Source organism: Pantherophis guttatus, chromosome 11 (assembly GCF_059756535.1).
Source record: "Pantherophis guttatus breed Tessera chromosome 11, ASM5975653v1, whole genome shotgun sequence".
NCBI classification, from domain to species: domain Eukaryota; kingdom Metazoa; phylum Chordata; class Lepidosauria; order Squamata; family Colubridae; genus Pantherophis; species Pantherophis guttatus.
This window is the reverse complement of record NC_142073.1, coordinates 20,392,566-20,409,707: the sequence shown is the minus strand read 5'-3', so window position 1 is coordinate 20,409,707 and position 17,142 is coordinate 20,392,566. Positions and strand designations below refer to the sequence as shown.

Below are 17,142 nucleotides of genomic sequence, written 5' to 3'. Positions count from 1 at the left end.
CCTGGCACGCCAGCTTAGCTCCAGGAGTCTCTGGAGTCTGGGGACAGCAAAAAATATCACTTCCTGGCCAACTGGAAGTTGGAAAATGGGCCGTTTTGGGCCTCCGGAGGGCCTCCGAGGTGGTGGGGAAGGCTGTTTTTGCCCTCCCCAGATGCATAGAGAGGATCTGGAGCAGGGGTGAAATCTAATTTTTTTTGTTACCGGTTCTGTGGGCGTGGCTTAATTAGTGAGCGTGGCTTGGTGGTAAGGTGACTGGGAGGGCGTGGCTTGTTGGTCAGGTGGGCATGGCCAAGTCAATGTCACTGCTTTGCCCTTTTTTAACCTACAAAACACAACACAACACAACTGGCTCACCCACAATATAAAAGCAGCTGTGCTAGACCCAAAATGGCCCCTGCAACAAGCAGGAATCTCACACAGCCACAAAAAGCCCAAAAAAACAACTTTCACACTTTACACAAAATTCCACATACAGCTTTGTGAGATTTTGTGTGTTTAGAGTGAAGTTAGTTAGAGTGAAACACTGCAGAAACACACTAAATCTCAGAAAACTGCACAAATATTATTTTATTTTAATTTATTTTTATTTTTATATAAAAGCAGCTAAATTTAAAACTTCCTAAACTTTAAATGGCTAGGTCTAAAAAAAGAACAACTAAAAAAAACCCCAATTAACTATTTTTTTTTGAAAAAAGTTTTATTTTAGATTAAAATAAAAAAAAGACAACATAAAAATATCATCCTTACAAACAATTATGGACAGAATCTCAATCGGTTAAAATTATTTCATGCTTACAATTTTCCAAATCTCATCATATAACAATTATTCTTTACTTGAACTGAAGATAAATATTTAAACATTTCATATAGGCTATCTCATCTCCATACTTTTTTGTCAAACCATTGATAAAATATCTCCCATATCAAATAATATTGTTTATCTTCCTGCTCTCTTATTTCAAATGTCAATCTACTCATTTCAGTACAGTCCAACATTTTCATAATAATTTCTTCATCGGTAATTATCTTCTCTCCTTTCCAGTTTTTGGCAAATACAATTCTGACCGCTGTTAAAATGTTCACAATTAAGTATTGTAATTCTTTATTAAATGTCTCTGGTAAAATTCCTAATAAAAATATCTCTGGTTTAAAGTCAATATGTCTCTTTGTCATTTTTTCTAACCACGTATGTATCTTAGTCCCAAATCTCCTTGCTTTCACGCATGTCCACCACATATGGTAATACGATCCTGGAGTTTGATGACACTTCCAACATTTCTCCGATTTATTCTTAAACATTCTGGCTATCCTCGTCGGGGGTAAATGACACCTGTAAAACATCTTATACAAATTCTCTTTATATGCTGTCGACATTGTCATTTTATAATTATGTGACCACAATTTTTGCCATTTCTCTAAATCAATACTATAACCAAAATTTTTCTCCCATGCTATCATTGATTCTTTGACTTGTTCTTCTTCCAATTTTACTTCAAGTAAATATCCATATAACTTTTTAATTACATGGTCATCCGAATCCATTAATATCTTGTCTAAACCAGTCGAAACATTATAAATACCTTCTTGTTTGAAGTCTTCTCGATATCTGGAAAGTATTTGCATGTATGAAAACCAATCTATCTTAATTCCCTGGTCTTCTAAGTTTTGTTTCAATTTAAGTTCACCCTTTTCATCCAATAATTCACTATATCTAACAATTCGTTCCCCTCTAAATACCACTGGATAAGAAAAAGCTTCAGTTGTAGATACCCAGACTGGAATTTTCAAATAATGGTATTTTTTGATCTTCTCCCATGTCAAAAACAAAGCTTCACGTATCTGATGTCTTCTAAAATACCCCTGAATTTTAGTTCCTTTATACCATAAGAAAGCGTGCCATCCCATCAGCAAATCATGTCCCTCCAAATTTAATAATCTAGTGTTTTTCAATGTTACCCATTCTTTAATCCACATTAAACAAACCATTTGGTAGTATAATTCAAAATTTGGTAATCCCAAATCACCCCTCATTTTAGCATCTTGTAACAGTTTGAGTTTTATCCTTGCCTTCTTTCCCTGCCAAACATATTTCAAAACCATTTTATTTAAGTCTGCAAAAAATTCCTTACCCAGCTTTACAGGAATTGTCTGAAAAAGATACAAGATTCTAGGTAAAATATTCATCTTAATAGTTGCAATTCTACCAATCAAAGATAACTGCAAGTTTCCCCATTTCACCAAATCCTATCCTATCTGTTGCTTAAGCTTATTGTAATTATTTTCTTTAAGAGAACTACATCTTGCTGTTAGTTGAATCCCCAAGTATTTTACCTTATTTGTGACCTGCATCTTTGAAATCTCCCTCAATTATTCTTTTTGTTTTTTTAACATATTTTTGGTCATTATCTTCGTCTTTTCTTTATTAATTTTCAAACCAGCAACCTCCCCAAATTCACCTATTTTTTCTGTCAATTTATTTATTAATGTTAATGGTTCTTCAATAATAAAAACCAGGTCATCAGCAAAAGCTTGTAATTTATATTCTTCCTTTCTAATTTTCATTCCTGTTATCTCTTTTTCTTCTCTAACATTTCTATTCAACACTTCCAAAGTCAATATAAACAGCAATGGGGATAAGGGACATCCTTGTCGAGTACCTTTTTCTATTTCAATAACATCAGTCAATTCTCCATTAATCATTACCTTTGCCGTCTGTTTTGTATATATAGCTTCAACTGCCTGAATAAATTTCCTTCCAAAGCCCATCTCTTCCATTTGTAACATCATAAATCGCCAATTCACATTGTCAAATGCTTTTTGTGCGTCTAGAAATACCAATAAACAAGAATGATCATCCACTAGAAAATGTGGCGTAAGATAACCCTTTATTTCCGTTTTTTTAAAAAATGATCTCGTGGTGAATTTGAAGTAGGGAAGACCTCCGGCTATTGGAGAGAATGGGATGGTCTTGAATCGGTTGCCTTGCAGATCCTCACTTCGATCTACGCACTTGGCTGGCGGCATTTCAGCAACACCTTGAAGCAGGATGGGGATTGTGTAACTGCAAAGTGCGGTGTGAAATCCGGAGCTTGGGATTTATCTGGCCACAATAGCTGGAAATTTCTGACAATGCTGGTGAAGAGGAGGAAGAGCTCCATCCTTGCCAGGATTTCCCCTAAGCAGATTCTCGGTCCTGAAAAGATAAAGTGAAGGAGAAAGAGGGAAGCCAGACAGTTGAAAGGTGGCAACCTGTTGCAATTCCTAGACTTATTTGGTTTTCTACCGTATGATCCCAAATCTCATGACAGTTCCAGAATTGAAATGCTCAATGATTACGATCAAGTTTAATATTTTCGGCTCCCTTTTGCTATGGGACATTGAAGTATAATCAAAGTCTCTAAAGAAAGGTTGGGTTGCTTGGGATCATTGCATGGTGCAAGAATTGTCAGTAAAAGTGTGCATGTCAGAGAGAGAGAGAGAGAGAACAAGAGTGTGTGTGTGTGTGAGAGGGAGGGAGGGAGGGAGGGAGGGGGAATAAGAGTTCACCTGCTGAAAATGGCAAGAAAGGATATCAAATATCTTACAATCCACATATTAACTGCTGCAAGAATAACCTACGCAAGAAATTGGAAACAAGAAAAAATACCAAGTGAAACAGAAGTAATAGGGAAAATTTTAGAATGCGCTGAAATGGATAGGTTAACCAAAGAATTACAAGAAAAAGAAGAATCAGACTATTATAAAATATGGAATAATTGGTATAATTGGTTAAAAATTAGAAATATACAAAAAATATAGGGGATATATTACCGATTGATACATATATGTGTAATAAAAAATATTATTAGATTAAAGAGAGGTGAAGGAATATATTATAAGTAGAATTGTAGAACGTCACTCTGAAAAAATACTTAAGAAGAAATTACACTCTTTTTGTGTATATGTTGTATAAATGTTTGCTGTGTATATGTTACGTATGTCTTTTTTAATATTTATATTCAATAAAAACTATTTAAAAAAAAAAGAAAAAGAAAATTGCAAGAAAGGTTCCGGCTTCATTCAGGAAGTTGGAGGGGTTGAAAGTTAAAAGTGTGTGTGTGAGAGAGGGGGGGGAGAGGGAGAAGGGGAGAGGGAGAGGGGAAGAGAGAGGGGGGAGAGAGGGAGGGAGGGGGAGAGAGAGAGAGATCGCACAACAGACAGTAAGAGATGGAGAAATAGGGAGAGAATAATTCACCTGCTGAAAATGGCATGAAGGCTTCCGGCTTCACAAAGTCTCCTTCTTCATTCAGGAAGTTGGAAGGGTTGAACTCATTGGGGAACTTCCACTGAGATTCATCACGATGGGCAGACTGGATATTAACAAAAACCATGGTGTCCTGCACAAGTCAAAACAAATAAGGTCCTCTTGAAGAAAACCCTCATTGTCAGACATGGCTCTGGATGAACTTCCGGAACGACCCCATTGAGATGTGGTTGAAGGACAGCAGATGAAGGTGAGAAGGAGCAGGGAGAAGATCTGAACGTTGCTGAACTTGGTATTAGAAAACGAGGAGTGAGAGAGCAAGGCAGGAGATGTTGTTGTCACCATGAGCTACTCCACACCAATCCTAACTAAGAATGGTTCAAAGGTCAGGAACTGGTCTTGTTGAAAAATCTTTATGGAAAGATACCCTCCCCAGAAAGCGTCTTCTTTCTACATCAAATGTCAGGATGTCTCTCAATTTCTTACTCTGAGAGTGAGAGAGAGAGAGAGAGAGAGAGAGAGAGACAGACAGACAGACAGACAGACAGACAGACAGATAGACATAGAGATAGGTAATGTTATAGTCTAGAGATGATAAAGACAGATATAGATACCGTACTTAGATGGAGCTAGAGATGTTGTAGACAGATGATATAGAGATAAATACAGTATATAGAGATAAAAATAGAGACATACAAACACACGTGTATATGCAAAAAATTAAAATCTCGGGTGTTTTCCCGCGTCATTACAAATAAGTTGGTTAAAATATTTAAAATCCTGGTTAAAATCCCAGCTTAAAATGGGATTTTAACCAGGATTTTAAATATTTTAACCAACTTATTTATAATGACGCGGGAAAACACCCGAGATTTTAATTTTTTGCATATGCACATCCACAAAAACTTTAGAAGACATATATATATGTAGACAGACAGACAGACAGACAGAGATCTCTCACATCAGACAACTACAATTTTGCCTGGAGAATCACCAACACTACACCGTTCCCACTCAAAGGTTTCTGCCTTTACCTTGGGAATTTTGTATCCATAAAGTTGCACATCATTAATGGTTTTACGAGCTACTCCAAGAGGAACTATACTTGATATGCGTTGGATTTCATGAATGACGGCATTTGTGTAGGGCAATCTTACACGATCCTCACATTTCAGCCTTGCCTTGTTTCCCAGAACTGTGTCTATTTCCTTCCAGCATTTCTCTGAGGAACAAATATCTCAGTTACCTTCTGGAGAACATTTCATTGACTTTAAGTAGACATCAGTTTGCTTCCCAACCAAGTACTGTATACACATTACTGAATTTCCTGCCATGATACTAACTCCCTTCTTTCCCGTTTTATGTAATTGGTGAATATATTACTATTTCTACTAAAGGGCACTGTTTCACGATTCTGTACCTTGGATCTCTGGAAAGGCCACCAAATAGAGAAAGGCCCACTGCAGTGTTCCTGATGTTGTCTCTGTTCCAGCAATGAGTAAGTCAAACAATAAGACTCGTAGTTGCTCTTCTTCAAAACTTGAACCTTTCCTCTCTGGCTGTTGATAGTTAAAACAAAGAATGGAAACAGGATTTTTACCACCTATATATTCATTGGAAGTGGAGGGGTGGGGAGGAAAGGGAAGGGAAGGGAAAAGGAAAGGAAAGGAAAGGAAAGGAAAGGAAAGGAAAGGAAAGGAAAGGAAAGGAAAGGAAAGGAAAGGAAAGGAAAGGAAGCTTTGTCCTGAAGACTTTATTCTGAAAAGTATCACTAAAAAGGAAAAGGAAAAGGAAGGAGGAGGAGGAGGTGGTGAAGCAAGCAAGCAAGCAAGCAAAGAAGCAACAAATCTTCAAATGCCCAAGTTTCTCTAACAATTCATCAGGGAGAAAACAGTTCAGGAATTTAATGATGAAAAGGAGGTTTTCCCACAGCTTACTGGCTGGGGAGTTCTGGGAGTTGAAGTCCATTTGTCTCAAAGTTGCCAAGGTTAAGAAACTCTGCTCTATGAGGACTCTAGACAGATCTTCATTTAATTGATCTTGAAGAAATTTCCAGGCAGGGAGTGGAATTTCTGCTTACTGTTACTTCTTTCAGACAAAAATCTCCTCCCAGGTTGTCCCATTTTGCACTATCATCTATTGCACCATTAACTAAGTTTGGATACTTATTTCACTTTTTACACTATTTTCAGTTATATTCTAATAGTTCTTATTTATACGTAGAGTTTAAACTCATAGTTTTTCTGAGAGGGGGGATTTATATGGTTGGGTAGGAGAGAGAGGGAGAGGGAGGGAGAGAAAGAGGGAGAGAAAGAGAGAGAGAAAGAGAGAGATGATGGATGAATGGATGATAGGTGGTTGATAGAGGGATGATAGATGGATACGGATGGATAGATGCTAGATGCTAGATAAATGCTAGATATATAGATAGACAGTTGATAAATGGATAATGCATGTAACAATCTTCAATTAGATATTTTTGTCGTTTCTGGCTTTATGGCTGAAATAAACTGATTTGATTTCATTTTCGGGGGGACCAACACAAGAGAGATACTGCAAGATAGATAGAAAAGTCTTGAAAAATATGAGTGAGCCGGTTCACATATTGCAGAAGAGCCAATGTGGATTTCTGGCTTTGAGTTCCTTTCAGTGGGTTTATAGCTGTATATTTATAATATTTCTAGCATAGTATTTATAGCTGTGTATTGTCTGGAATTCAGATTCAAAGAGTTTGATTTTAACAGAGGATGTTCACTTTGCTACATTTACAGAACAAGCTAAGCAAAGACCCATAGCAGAATCCAAATATTATATATATATATAAATAGATGTGTGTGTGTGTGTGTGTGTGTGTGTGTGTGTGTGTGTGTGTGTGTGTGTATTGGGGTAGACCAGGTGCTTCGATAGAAAAACACTTGATAGATAGATAGATAGATAGATAGATAGATAGATAGATAGATAGATATAGTGATAGATAGATAGATAGATAGATAGATAGATAGATAGATAGATAGATAGATAGATAGAGATAGATAGATGATAGATAGATAGATAGATAGATAGATAGATAGATAGATAGATAGAGATAGATATAGTGATAGATAGATAGATAGATAGATAGATAGATAGATAGATAGATAGATAGATATAGATAGATAGATAGATAGATAGATAGATAGATAGATAGATAGATAGATAGATCTTTGTGGTATTTTAAATTACAGCCATATGCCAAAGAACTGTTGTACTTGTACAACTTGTAATGTTAGAGAAAGAGACGCGGGATGAGACAAAAATATATACAAATCAAAAAGGAGACTAAGAAATCTACCTTCTGAATTTCTTCTAAATATGCATCAATGAAATCCCGGGGTTCTCCAGGCATCAATGTTGCCTTGTGTTCCTCCATTTCTTTTTCAAGCAAAGCAAACATTTGTTGGGCATTTGTTAGTATTTTCTGATGGGGCAGAGGAAGCCTTCTCACCAAGGGCACGGCATTGAAAAGCTGCCAACAAACAGAAGAAAAGCCAACATTGGTTAATTGGATCAAGACGGAGTCTTCTTTGCAGGATATATTGAAGGAGAAAAGAAAATCCCTAAAGCAGGGGTGAAATGCTACTGGTGTGCACCGGTTCGGGCAACCCGGTAGTGATAAAAGCTATCGGTTTGGGCAAACCAGTAGGGAAAAAAAGCCACCAGTTCATCCAAACTGGTATTTCCGACGATCAGCTGTGCCACGCGATTTATATTCACTAGAAAGCAGGAAATCGTACTTTCTATCAAATCTAAATCTTGCGGCACAGCTGTTTCCCCCCCCTTCACTGTTTTACTTACCTTCTTAAGCCTTTTTCCACGTGAAGCACTCATTTGGAGTGCACTATGCATGCACACAGCACTGCGGATGTGCACGCACGCACAGCAGGCATTTGTGGCACACCATGCATGCATGCGTGCAGCATGCATCTGGCATGAACCATGCATGCGCAGGCAGCGAACTGGTGGCAAACTGCAGAGGATTTCACCACTGCCCTAAAGGGTTCGTATAAATATCTCCCACAATTTGAAAGGGAGTCCAATGTTTAAATAAACTGAAGTTTAACTATAGAACTATTATACCCAATTCAGAGCCACGTTGGGTAATGGTGAAGGAGTTGGTCTAAAAAACAAGAGGTTGCGAAATCTAGTCCCATTTTAGGCATGAAAGTCAGCTGGGTGACTTTGAGCCAGTCAGTTTCTCACAACCCACATCAGGAACCAATGGATCAAGGTTCAGTTGATCTGAAAAAAGTGGAGCCTGAACTTGTGGGGAAGACACTAGAAGAGGAAGAATTATACCCCATTAAATGTGGATAACTGCTGTTATTCAAGAGAGCCTTCACCCACTCTTCCTGGCACTCTGATGAGACAGTTCCATAAAACAAGAGGCTTCTAATTGCAAGGAAAATCAGTTTCCCAAATGGGCGAGACTTTTCTCATTCAAGGTCTGGCGACGGTAACATCAAGAACACAGAATTTCAAATTCCCACCAGTTGTGCTTTAATTTTAAATGGTTTTCTGGATTCTCAATTAGGATACCAAGGCCCAGGGTCCTGCTGGCAGTCTGATGTTTTGATGGATCAGGTCCAGCAGGCTTCTCAGGAAGTTGCTGTCATATTTGAAATGTTTCCCAAATAGTATGGTGGAAAGTATGTTGGCGACGGCACTGTCGATGAACTCATAAGGATCAAAAGGCAGCCCTGCAGAATGAAACGAAAGAGATCGCTTTATGTCAGGGATAAGGGATTATGTTGTGGCCCCGCCCTCTGAGCATGTCCCATCGGAGGAAGAAAGCTCCGAGCATGAGGAAGAGGAGTCAGCCAGGCCTCCCTCTCCAGACCCCTCCCCTCTGGCACTGTCTCAGGAGCCGGCCGAGGGAGAGGAGATTAGCCGAGAGACAGGTGTCTCGGATGAGAGTGAGGGAGAGACGTCATTCCTGGACGCACGCCTCCGAAGGCGTGATAAATGATTGCAGCAGCTCAGGAGGCGTGCTAGGGATTAGAACTGAGTCACTGGACCACACCCCAGAGACTATATAATAGAGGGTGGTGGCCAGTGATCCCTGTGACGAACAAAAGTAAACCTTGGATAGTCACTAAAGCCTCATCCGAAACTGCTGAGAGGAATATTAATTCTGTTGGACTCTTGTACGCTGAGTATATTATCTTTCTGTTTTCTGTGGAAATAAAAGCACTTGGCAGACGGTGTGTATATCGCTGCCAAGTTGGAGATAAAGACCTGGGTGTGTTCCAAGTGATTCCTTAACCCTCGGCTGGCTGTGTTTGTGTGTGTGTGTGGACGGGGACAGATCAGATTAATTTTTGCAAGAGGCCACATGGGAACCCGGGATGGTTGTGAAGGGCTGAACCAATAGGGCTGTGAAGCAGTGGTGGGTTCCAACTGGCTCTCTTCGCACACGCGCTTTGCGCGCGATCACCGCATGTCTGCTTGCTTTGCTCGAACGCGCGCCAGATTTGTGCTCTGCGCAAGCGCGTTAGATTTCTGCCCAGCTGAGAGGCAGCAATCCACTCTGCCGTGCCTATCAGCTGGGCTAAAAAACGACAAATAAAGGTAGGTATAACATGGGGGCGGGTGGGAGGGCCCAGCTCACAGTCATAGAGAACCGATTCACTGATGTCACATCATCACCACTACCGGCTTGCCCGAACCAGGCCGAACCGGAAGCAACCCACCACTGCTGTGAAGGTGCGTAAGTGTACATGCACGCATATATATAAACGGGGAAAAAATAACAGTTGCCTTCAAAATAAAAGCAACCACACAGGCTAGACGGGGACAGCTAAAGGGCTGGATGTCGCCTGGGGACAGTATAACACCCAGATCTGCTATAGATTCACTCTCCTGCATTTTCCCTTCAAATAGTTGCAATAAGATATCCGTTAAGCCAGTGTATGAGTTGCAGAGAGATCATCAGAGGAACACAAAGTAAATCCACTATGGAGTCTAGTGCTCACAATGAATTTGCCATACCTGAGTCACCAGGATGAAAAAATATCTATTTTCGACCATTGTCTAATCTCTCTCTCTCCCTCTCTCTCTCTCTCTCTCTGTCCCCCTCCCTCCCTCCCTCTGTCTCCAGTATATCACAGAAGTGAGTACTCCTATTTTTGACCATTTTCTAATAAACAACCTTTCTCTCTCCCTCTCTCCCTCCCTCCCTCCTTCTCTCTCTCTTTCTCCTCTCTCCCTCTCTCTCTGGCTGTGTGTGTGTTAATCTCCCACAATGACAATGGAGACGGTCGTCTTTGCAGTTTTATTATTGCAGACCCAATAAATGCTGGCAAAGAGTATTCCATGAAATTAGAAGTTGGTGACTAGTTATATTTTCTAGGATTTTATAGAGGGTGAAACTTCCCACTTATCCCCAAATTTATTTATTTATTTATTTATTTATTTGTTTGTTTGTTTGTTTGTTTGTTTATTTATTCATTATCTAATTTTTATACCGCCCTTCTCCCAAAGGACTCAGGGCGGTGCACAGCCAAGAAATAAAACAAACACATATATAAAATTAAAAGCAATTTAAAAAACATATTAAATAATTTGGCCCCGATATCATTAAAAAAACTAAAACAACCCATTAAAATTAATGTTTAGGCCAGCCCAGTTTGTTGGAATAACAACGTCTTGAGGGCACGGTGAAAGGTGCGTAGGTCAGGGATCATCCGTATCTCCGGGGGCAAATCATTCCAGAGGGTGGGTGCCCCCACAGAGAAGGCTCTCCCCCTGGGGGTCGCCAGTCGACATTGTTTGACCAACGGCACCCTGAGGAGTCTCTCTCTGTGGGAGCGTAGTGGCCAGTGGGAGGCTATCGGTGGCAGAAGGCGATCTCGTAAGTACCCAGGTCCTAAGCCATGGAGCGCTTTAAAGATGGTAACCAACACCTTGAATGTCTATGTCTATGAACATTCAAGGCATTCTGCCAACCAAGAACTAAGGACTTAGAAACATTACAATTAAAAAGAGCCTTGGTAGTACAGGGGTTTAAGGCACCCTGTTATTAAGCTGGTTATTAAGAACAGCTGCCTGCAATTACTGCAGGGTTCGAATCCCACCAAGGCTCAAGGTTGACTCAGCCTTCCATCCTTTCTAAGGTAGGTGAAATGAGGACCCAGTTTGTGGGGGCAATAAGCTGACTTTGTATAAAATATACAAAAGGATGAAGGCTATTGCTGAGCACATTGTAAGCCGCCCTGAGTCTCCGGAGAAAGGCGGCATATAAATCAAATTTAAAAAAAAAAAAAAACTAAAGGTAGGTCGCATTTTGGCCAATTATAGCTAGGGCTTTGAATTTTATGTAATCGTACTTCTACCTTTCTCCCATTCTGCATCAGTGCACCAATTCAATGGCCAACTCTGAGGCCAACTATGTCCTCTGGAAAAGGGAGCAGCCCCAGAGTGACAATTCTCAACCGTCCCATCCTCTCCCGGGAGAGCTTACTCATGTTCTCGGTAAAAGCCTGAATCAAATAAGATGCTTCCTCCACGATCCTTTCCTCCATCAGATTTTTTCCCACGCCAAAGTTTCTGAAAAGCATCAGCGAAAACCTCCTTTGCTCCTTCCACGCTTCACCATAAGGCTGTGCGATTATGCCTGTCAAGTCAAAGATGCATACAGGTAGTCCTCGGCTTGCAACCACAAATTGAGCCCAACATTTCGGTCACTAAGTGAGACAGTGGGTAAATGAGTTTTGCTCTATTTTACAACTTTCCTTGCCACAGGATCGCAGCAGATCTAAGTGAATCACGCAGCTGTCAAGCAAAAGCTTCCCCCATTGTTTTTGCTTGTCAGAAGGTTGCAAAAGATGATCACACAACTCTGGGACACTGCAACTGTCATAAGTATGAGTCAGTTGCCAAGCATCCAAATGTTGAACATGTGACCGCAATGTCATGTGCAATGGTTGTAAGTGTGAAAAACCATCGTAAGTTACTTTTTTCACTGCCGTTGATCACTAAACGAATGGTTGTAAATCAAGGACTACCTGTAATGAAAAATTAGCAAACAAACAAACATTCCTTTTGAAATGTCCTTCTGATTAACCGATTCTAAAATTTCAACTGATCACTTCTTCTCTTACTTGAAAGTAAGTAATGTGCCAGATCTGTGTATCTGCCATTCTTCGTGGAAGAAAGGGGGGGGGTTGGAGTTGTCATATTTAGTTCTTTTCCTATGTGTCCTAAGTATCCAATTTCTTGCCTGATCCTCTTTGTATAAACTTTACCCTGATTTATAACCATTGCCTGGTGCCAGGAATGCCTGGAGAATTCTCACACCTCAGGAAATGAAAGGAGAGGGGGGGGAACGAGTGGATTGTAAGATGACCCTGAGAAGCTCTTTGTATCTGTTTCTCAGAGAGGCTGGTGCAATTCGTATTCACACTGGTGGATTGGTTGGAATCCACATCGGAAGGTGGGGAGGGGGTTCCTAATTTCCTTTATCCTGAACTGCATGCCCTGAGGGACCCCTTAGCTTGCTTTGAGTTTTGACTCGCTTTCATCCCTTTCAGTATAGGTTCCTTTTGAAATACAAAATTCTTAAGAGTTTGTACTTTCTTGAAAGGCGGGTGGGGGGTGAGAAGCTGGTCCTCACATAATGAGTAAGTATTTAATGCTAGCATTCAGAGGAAAAGAGAGAGAGGACATTAGGTAACAAAACAAATAACTTGAAGGGGTAATACAACGGCTTGAAAATTATATCGTTACCTTTTTTCTTAGTGATAATATCCATAATGTAAAAGTCTGATCTCCCAGCAAATTCTGTGCCTTTTGTCACAAAGACCTCTTTTGCGGAAGGAAATCCGTGAGTTAAAACTACAGGTTTGCTTCCCAGATAAAGAGAGAAGACAGGGCCATATTTTTTCCCAAACTGAAACGAAACAACAGGATGAGCAAAGAGTTACTAGGAAATCACTGAGAACCAATCACTGCAATGATTCGACGTAGCCTCACCAAGTTGAACCGTGACCTGTAGCTCCACCATGCTCCATTCTTCAAAGTGATCGGCTGTTACCCCCCTCCCTACTCAACTTGTAAGCATGTTGTACGCAGAATGTTCACTGGACTACTTAGTAGGAATATTGTATACCATATTCTAGAGGGGAAAGGATTTATTTATAGATAATAATATAGCTCTTCTTCCTGCTTTTTGGCATGGTACCTCTTAACGTAGACCCACTTAGACTTGGAATCACTTTATTGTCACTTTAAATGTACACTAATCGGCATACATTAAAATTAAATTTCATTGCATACAGCTCTCAAAGGGTCACTGCCTCCAATATACACTTCATAAACATGACAATAAATAAATAAATGCAATAAATAAATAAACATACATATACCCACATACCCGCATATATTATATGACACAGAGAAACAATGCAGCCTAGTTCGGATGTATAAATGTACATTGTGAGTTGGCAAAAGACTCATTTGAATGTGAATATCAAAGGGCCATACTATTAGAAAGAATAGAATAGAATAGAATAGAATAGAATAGAATAGAATAGAATAGAATAGAATAGAATAGATTTAGAGTAGAGTAGAGTAGAGTAGAGTAGAGTAGAGTAGAGTAGAATAGAATAGAATAGAATAGAATAGAATAGAATAGAATAGAATAGAGTAATAATAAAGAAGAGAAGAGAAGAGAGAAGAGAAGAGACGAGACGAGAAGAGAAGAGAAGTTGAGAAGAGTAGAGTAGAGTAGAGTAGAATAATAATTAGAATAGAATAGAATAGAATAGAATAGAATAGAATAGAATAGAATAGAATAGAATAGAATAGAAGTAGCGTAATGATAAAGACTAGACTAGACTAGACTAGACTAGACTAGACTAGACTAGACTAGAATAGAATAGAATAGAATAGAATAGAATAGAATAGAATTTTTTATTGGCCAAGTGCGATTGAACACATAAGGAATTTGTCTTCGGTGTATAAGCTCTCATTGTACCGAAAAGCTATAAGTGATACAGTAAATATGAGCATGGTTTTCCAGCAACCTCATTCTAATACTTCGTTTACCACATGATTCCACTTCAGTGTCTAAATAACCTTTTAACTTTTGCTATTGGGCAGTACTTTGTGCTAATCCTTCAAATAGCAACGAGAAATGTGTAGAGTTTAATTCACCTCAAAGAACGATGCCTGGCACATCATGTTTTCCAAGAGGGTGGTGCCCTTGGACTCATTCTGGGCTAAGAACAGGCCAGAAACATACAGGAATAACAATGTGTTCCCTTCTCTAACTTTCACCATTTGTGAGAATTCACACACCTCCTTGGGGCAAAGACAAAGTGCAAACTCTAGCAACAATTATTGGAAGCCTTTCATCAGAAGTCTCCTTGTTAAAATCCAAAATTAAGAGCGGTGGGCTTTTTCTACAGGGAAATTGCTACACATTGGTGTTTGTTTAAAAACAAGTTCCTGACAGTGGTGAAATCCAATTTTTTTTTACTACCGGTTCTGTGGGCGTGGCCTGGTGGGCGTGGCAGCGGAAGGATATTGCAAAATCCCCATTCCCTCCCCACTCCAGGGGAAGGACACTGCAAAATCCCCATTCCCACCCCATTCCAGGAGAAGGATACTGCAAAATCTCCATTCCCACCCCACTCCAGGGGAAGGATACTGCAAAATCCCCATTCCCTCCCCACTCCTGGGGGAAAGATATTGCAAAATCTCCATTCCCATCCCTCTCTGGGGCCAGCCAGAGGTGGCATTTGCCGGTTCTCCTAACTGCTCAAAGTTTCTGCTACCAGTTCTCCAGAACAGGTTAGAACCTGCTGGATTTCATCCCTGAAGTTCCCCTAATTGCATAATAGAAATTTCGCATCAAAGTGACAGACTCAGTGGTGGTTTGCTCCCGGTTCGGACCGGTTCACAAGAACCAGTAGTAATACTGGCAGGAAGCCCCGCCCACAGCCCCAGATGTCGTCATTGGGAATTGGTGCATGCGCAGAAGCTGAGCGAAGCAGAAGCACACACGCGCACCATCCCGTTGCGAACCAGTAGTAAAATTAGTAGAACCCACCCCTGGACAGAATGGAATTGTAATGTTTACAAGAAAGTGAAAGCAGTGACTTCCAGCAGCTGCAGGGCCTTTTCTCCCTTCTCCAAAGAATTGGTGAGGTGGGGGTATTTAAGATGGTGTAGAAAGATTTCTGGTTGTGTCCTAGGCAATTCCAAGCGTTGCTTTGGAAAAGGGTCAGAGCCGACTCTTGGAATTCAGCTCAAACATTCATGAACCTGCCACGCAATGCAAATAAACCCTGACCAATCTTTTGGAAGCAGCAAAATGCCATTAGGGGTTAAGGAATTGCTCGGAGTCAAAGGTAGCTGGGATTTCATCATCTGCATATAACGTTCTCAACATTTCTCCTCAATCGGCTGCAGACTGTATTTTCAATCCCACGCAGAAACTTTTAACAGACGCAGCACTGCTGAGCAGGGGTGAAATCTAAAATTTGTTACTACCTGTGGGTGTGGCTTGGTGTGTGTGGGGGGTAATGTGACTGGGTGGGCGTGGCCATTTTTTTTTTTTACTTTTAAAACCATTTTTTCTACAACCTCTTCGGCAAAGAGGTTGTAAAAAATTGCTTTCAAAAGGCTCTGACGATCCCAGCTGAGTTGCCTGATCGGCAGAGACTTTTTTTCTTTTAAATGCCTCTGACGATCAGGCAATTCAGCTTGGATCGTCAGAGACATTTAAAAGAAAAAAGGGTTTTTAAAAAAAACAAAAAAAACCTTTGATGATCCCAGCTGAGCCACGCGATCATCAGAGGCTTTTTTTTTTACTTTTAAAAGCATTTTTTCAGCCGAAGAGGTTGTAGAAAAAATGCTTTTAAAAGTAAAAAAAAAGCCTCTGATGCTTGTGAGGCTCAGCTGGGCATGGGAGGGGGGGGCAGGGATTTTTGCTACCGGTTCTCCGAACCACCCACCCCCATCACTACCGGATCGGGCGATCCGGTCCGAACCGGCAGCATTTCACCTCTGCCGCTGAGCCAGCCTCCTTTTAAAAAACTCTTTCTTTTCTGCAAAGTGACTCCGTGGAGTTTAATATAAGAGCAATTAAGGAGCCTTACCTGATCAAAGCGCTTCAGAGGGTCCGTCATATTGAACTGAAGTAGATTCCCAAACAGAGGCAGCCTCCATGGCCCGGGAGGAAAACCTTTGGGACGTTTGTTTTTCCAAAGCCAGAAGAATAAGAGGGAAAGGAGAATGCTCAGCCAGCTGAAAACAGCCATATTCAAAGCAGAGAATATGCTCCCTTCCTCCTTTCTCTGCTGCTGTATTTCTCTGCTGGCAAAAAGCCAAAGAGGAAGTGTACTCCCTCAATACTGGGATCAGATTAGATAATTACACATTCAAAGCTGCAGCTGGACCGGGACTTTGTTGTTTTTCATGTTTTAATCTGAAAGGACATATTGACACAAATCAATCTAACCTTTGCTCTTTGCTTCTGTTAAAGAAGTTGCTTGTAGAAGCTGTTTCCCCGAAAATAAGACCCAACCCAAAAATAAGTCCTAGCATGATTTTTCAGGATGCTTGTAATAAAATCCCTACTCCCAAAATAAGCCCCAGTTAAGATTGTCAGCCAGATGGATGCATTTAGTACCGTATTTTCCCCAAAATAAGACCTAACCGGAAAATAAATCCTAGCATGACTTTTCAGAATGCTCGTAATATAAGCCCTATCCCCAAAATAAGCCCCAGTTAAGATTGTCAGCCAGATGGATTCATTTAGTACCGTATTTTCCCCAAAATAAGACCTAACCGGAAAATAAATCCTAGCATGACTTTTCAGAATGCTCGTAATATAAGCTCTACCCCCAAAATAAGCC

The 17,142-nt window shown here is 40.3% G+C and overlaps 1 protein-coding gene across 1 annotated transcript; it reads right to left on the bottom strand.

Annotated features, from left to right (window-relative positions):
- Positions 1–678: 678 nt before the first annotated feature.
- Positions 679–16,586, bottom strand: LOC117670375 (cytochrome P450 2J5-like). Its single transcript, XM_034425453.3, has 9 exons — positions 16,384–16,586; positions 13,007–13,169; positions 11,742–11,894; positions 8,819–8,979; positions 7,575–7,748; positions 5,664–5,802; positions 5,278–5,465; positions 4,235–4,376; positions 679–3,193 (listed from the first exon to the last, which is right to left on the bottom strand). Exons 1-9 carry the CDS (start codon positions 16,543–16,545, stop codon positions 3,003–3,005), a joined length of 1,473 nt encoding a protein of 490 aa, XP_034281344.1. The 5' UTR covers positions 16,546–16,586; the 3' UTR covers positions 679–3,002.
- Between the last annotated feature and the right edge of the window lie 556 nt (positions 16,587–17,142).

Excerpts from the sequence above, each read along its gene's own strand:
- LOC117670375 (XM_034425453.3), bottom strand. The coding sequence starts at position 16,545 with ATGGCTGTTTTCAGCTGGCTGAGCATTCTCCTTTCCCTCTTATTCTTC. Across the intron at positions 7,749-8,818 it reads CAGCAGGACCCTGGGCCTTG|CTTTTCAATGCCGTGCCCTT; the intron begins GTATCCTAATTG and ends GTTTGTTGGCAG. Across the intron at positions 5,803-7,574 it reads ATTTAGAAGAAATTCAGAAG|CCAGAGAGGAAAGGTTCAAG; the intron begins GTAGATTTCTTA and ends AACTATCAACAG.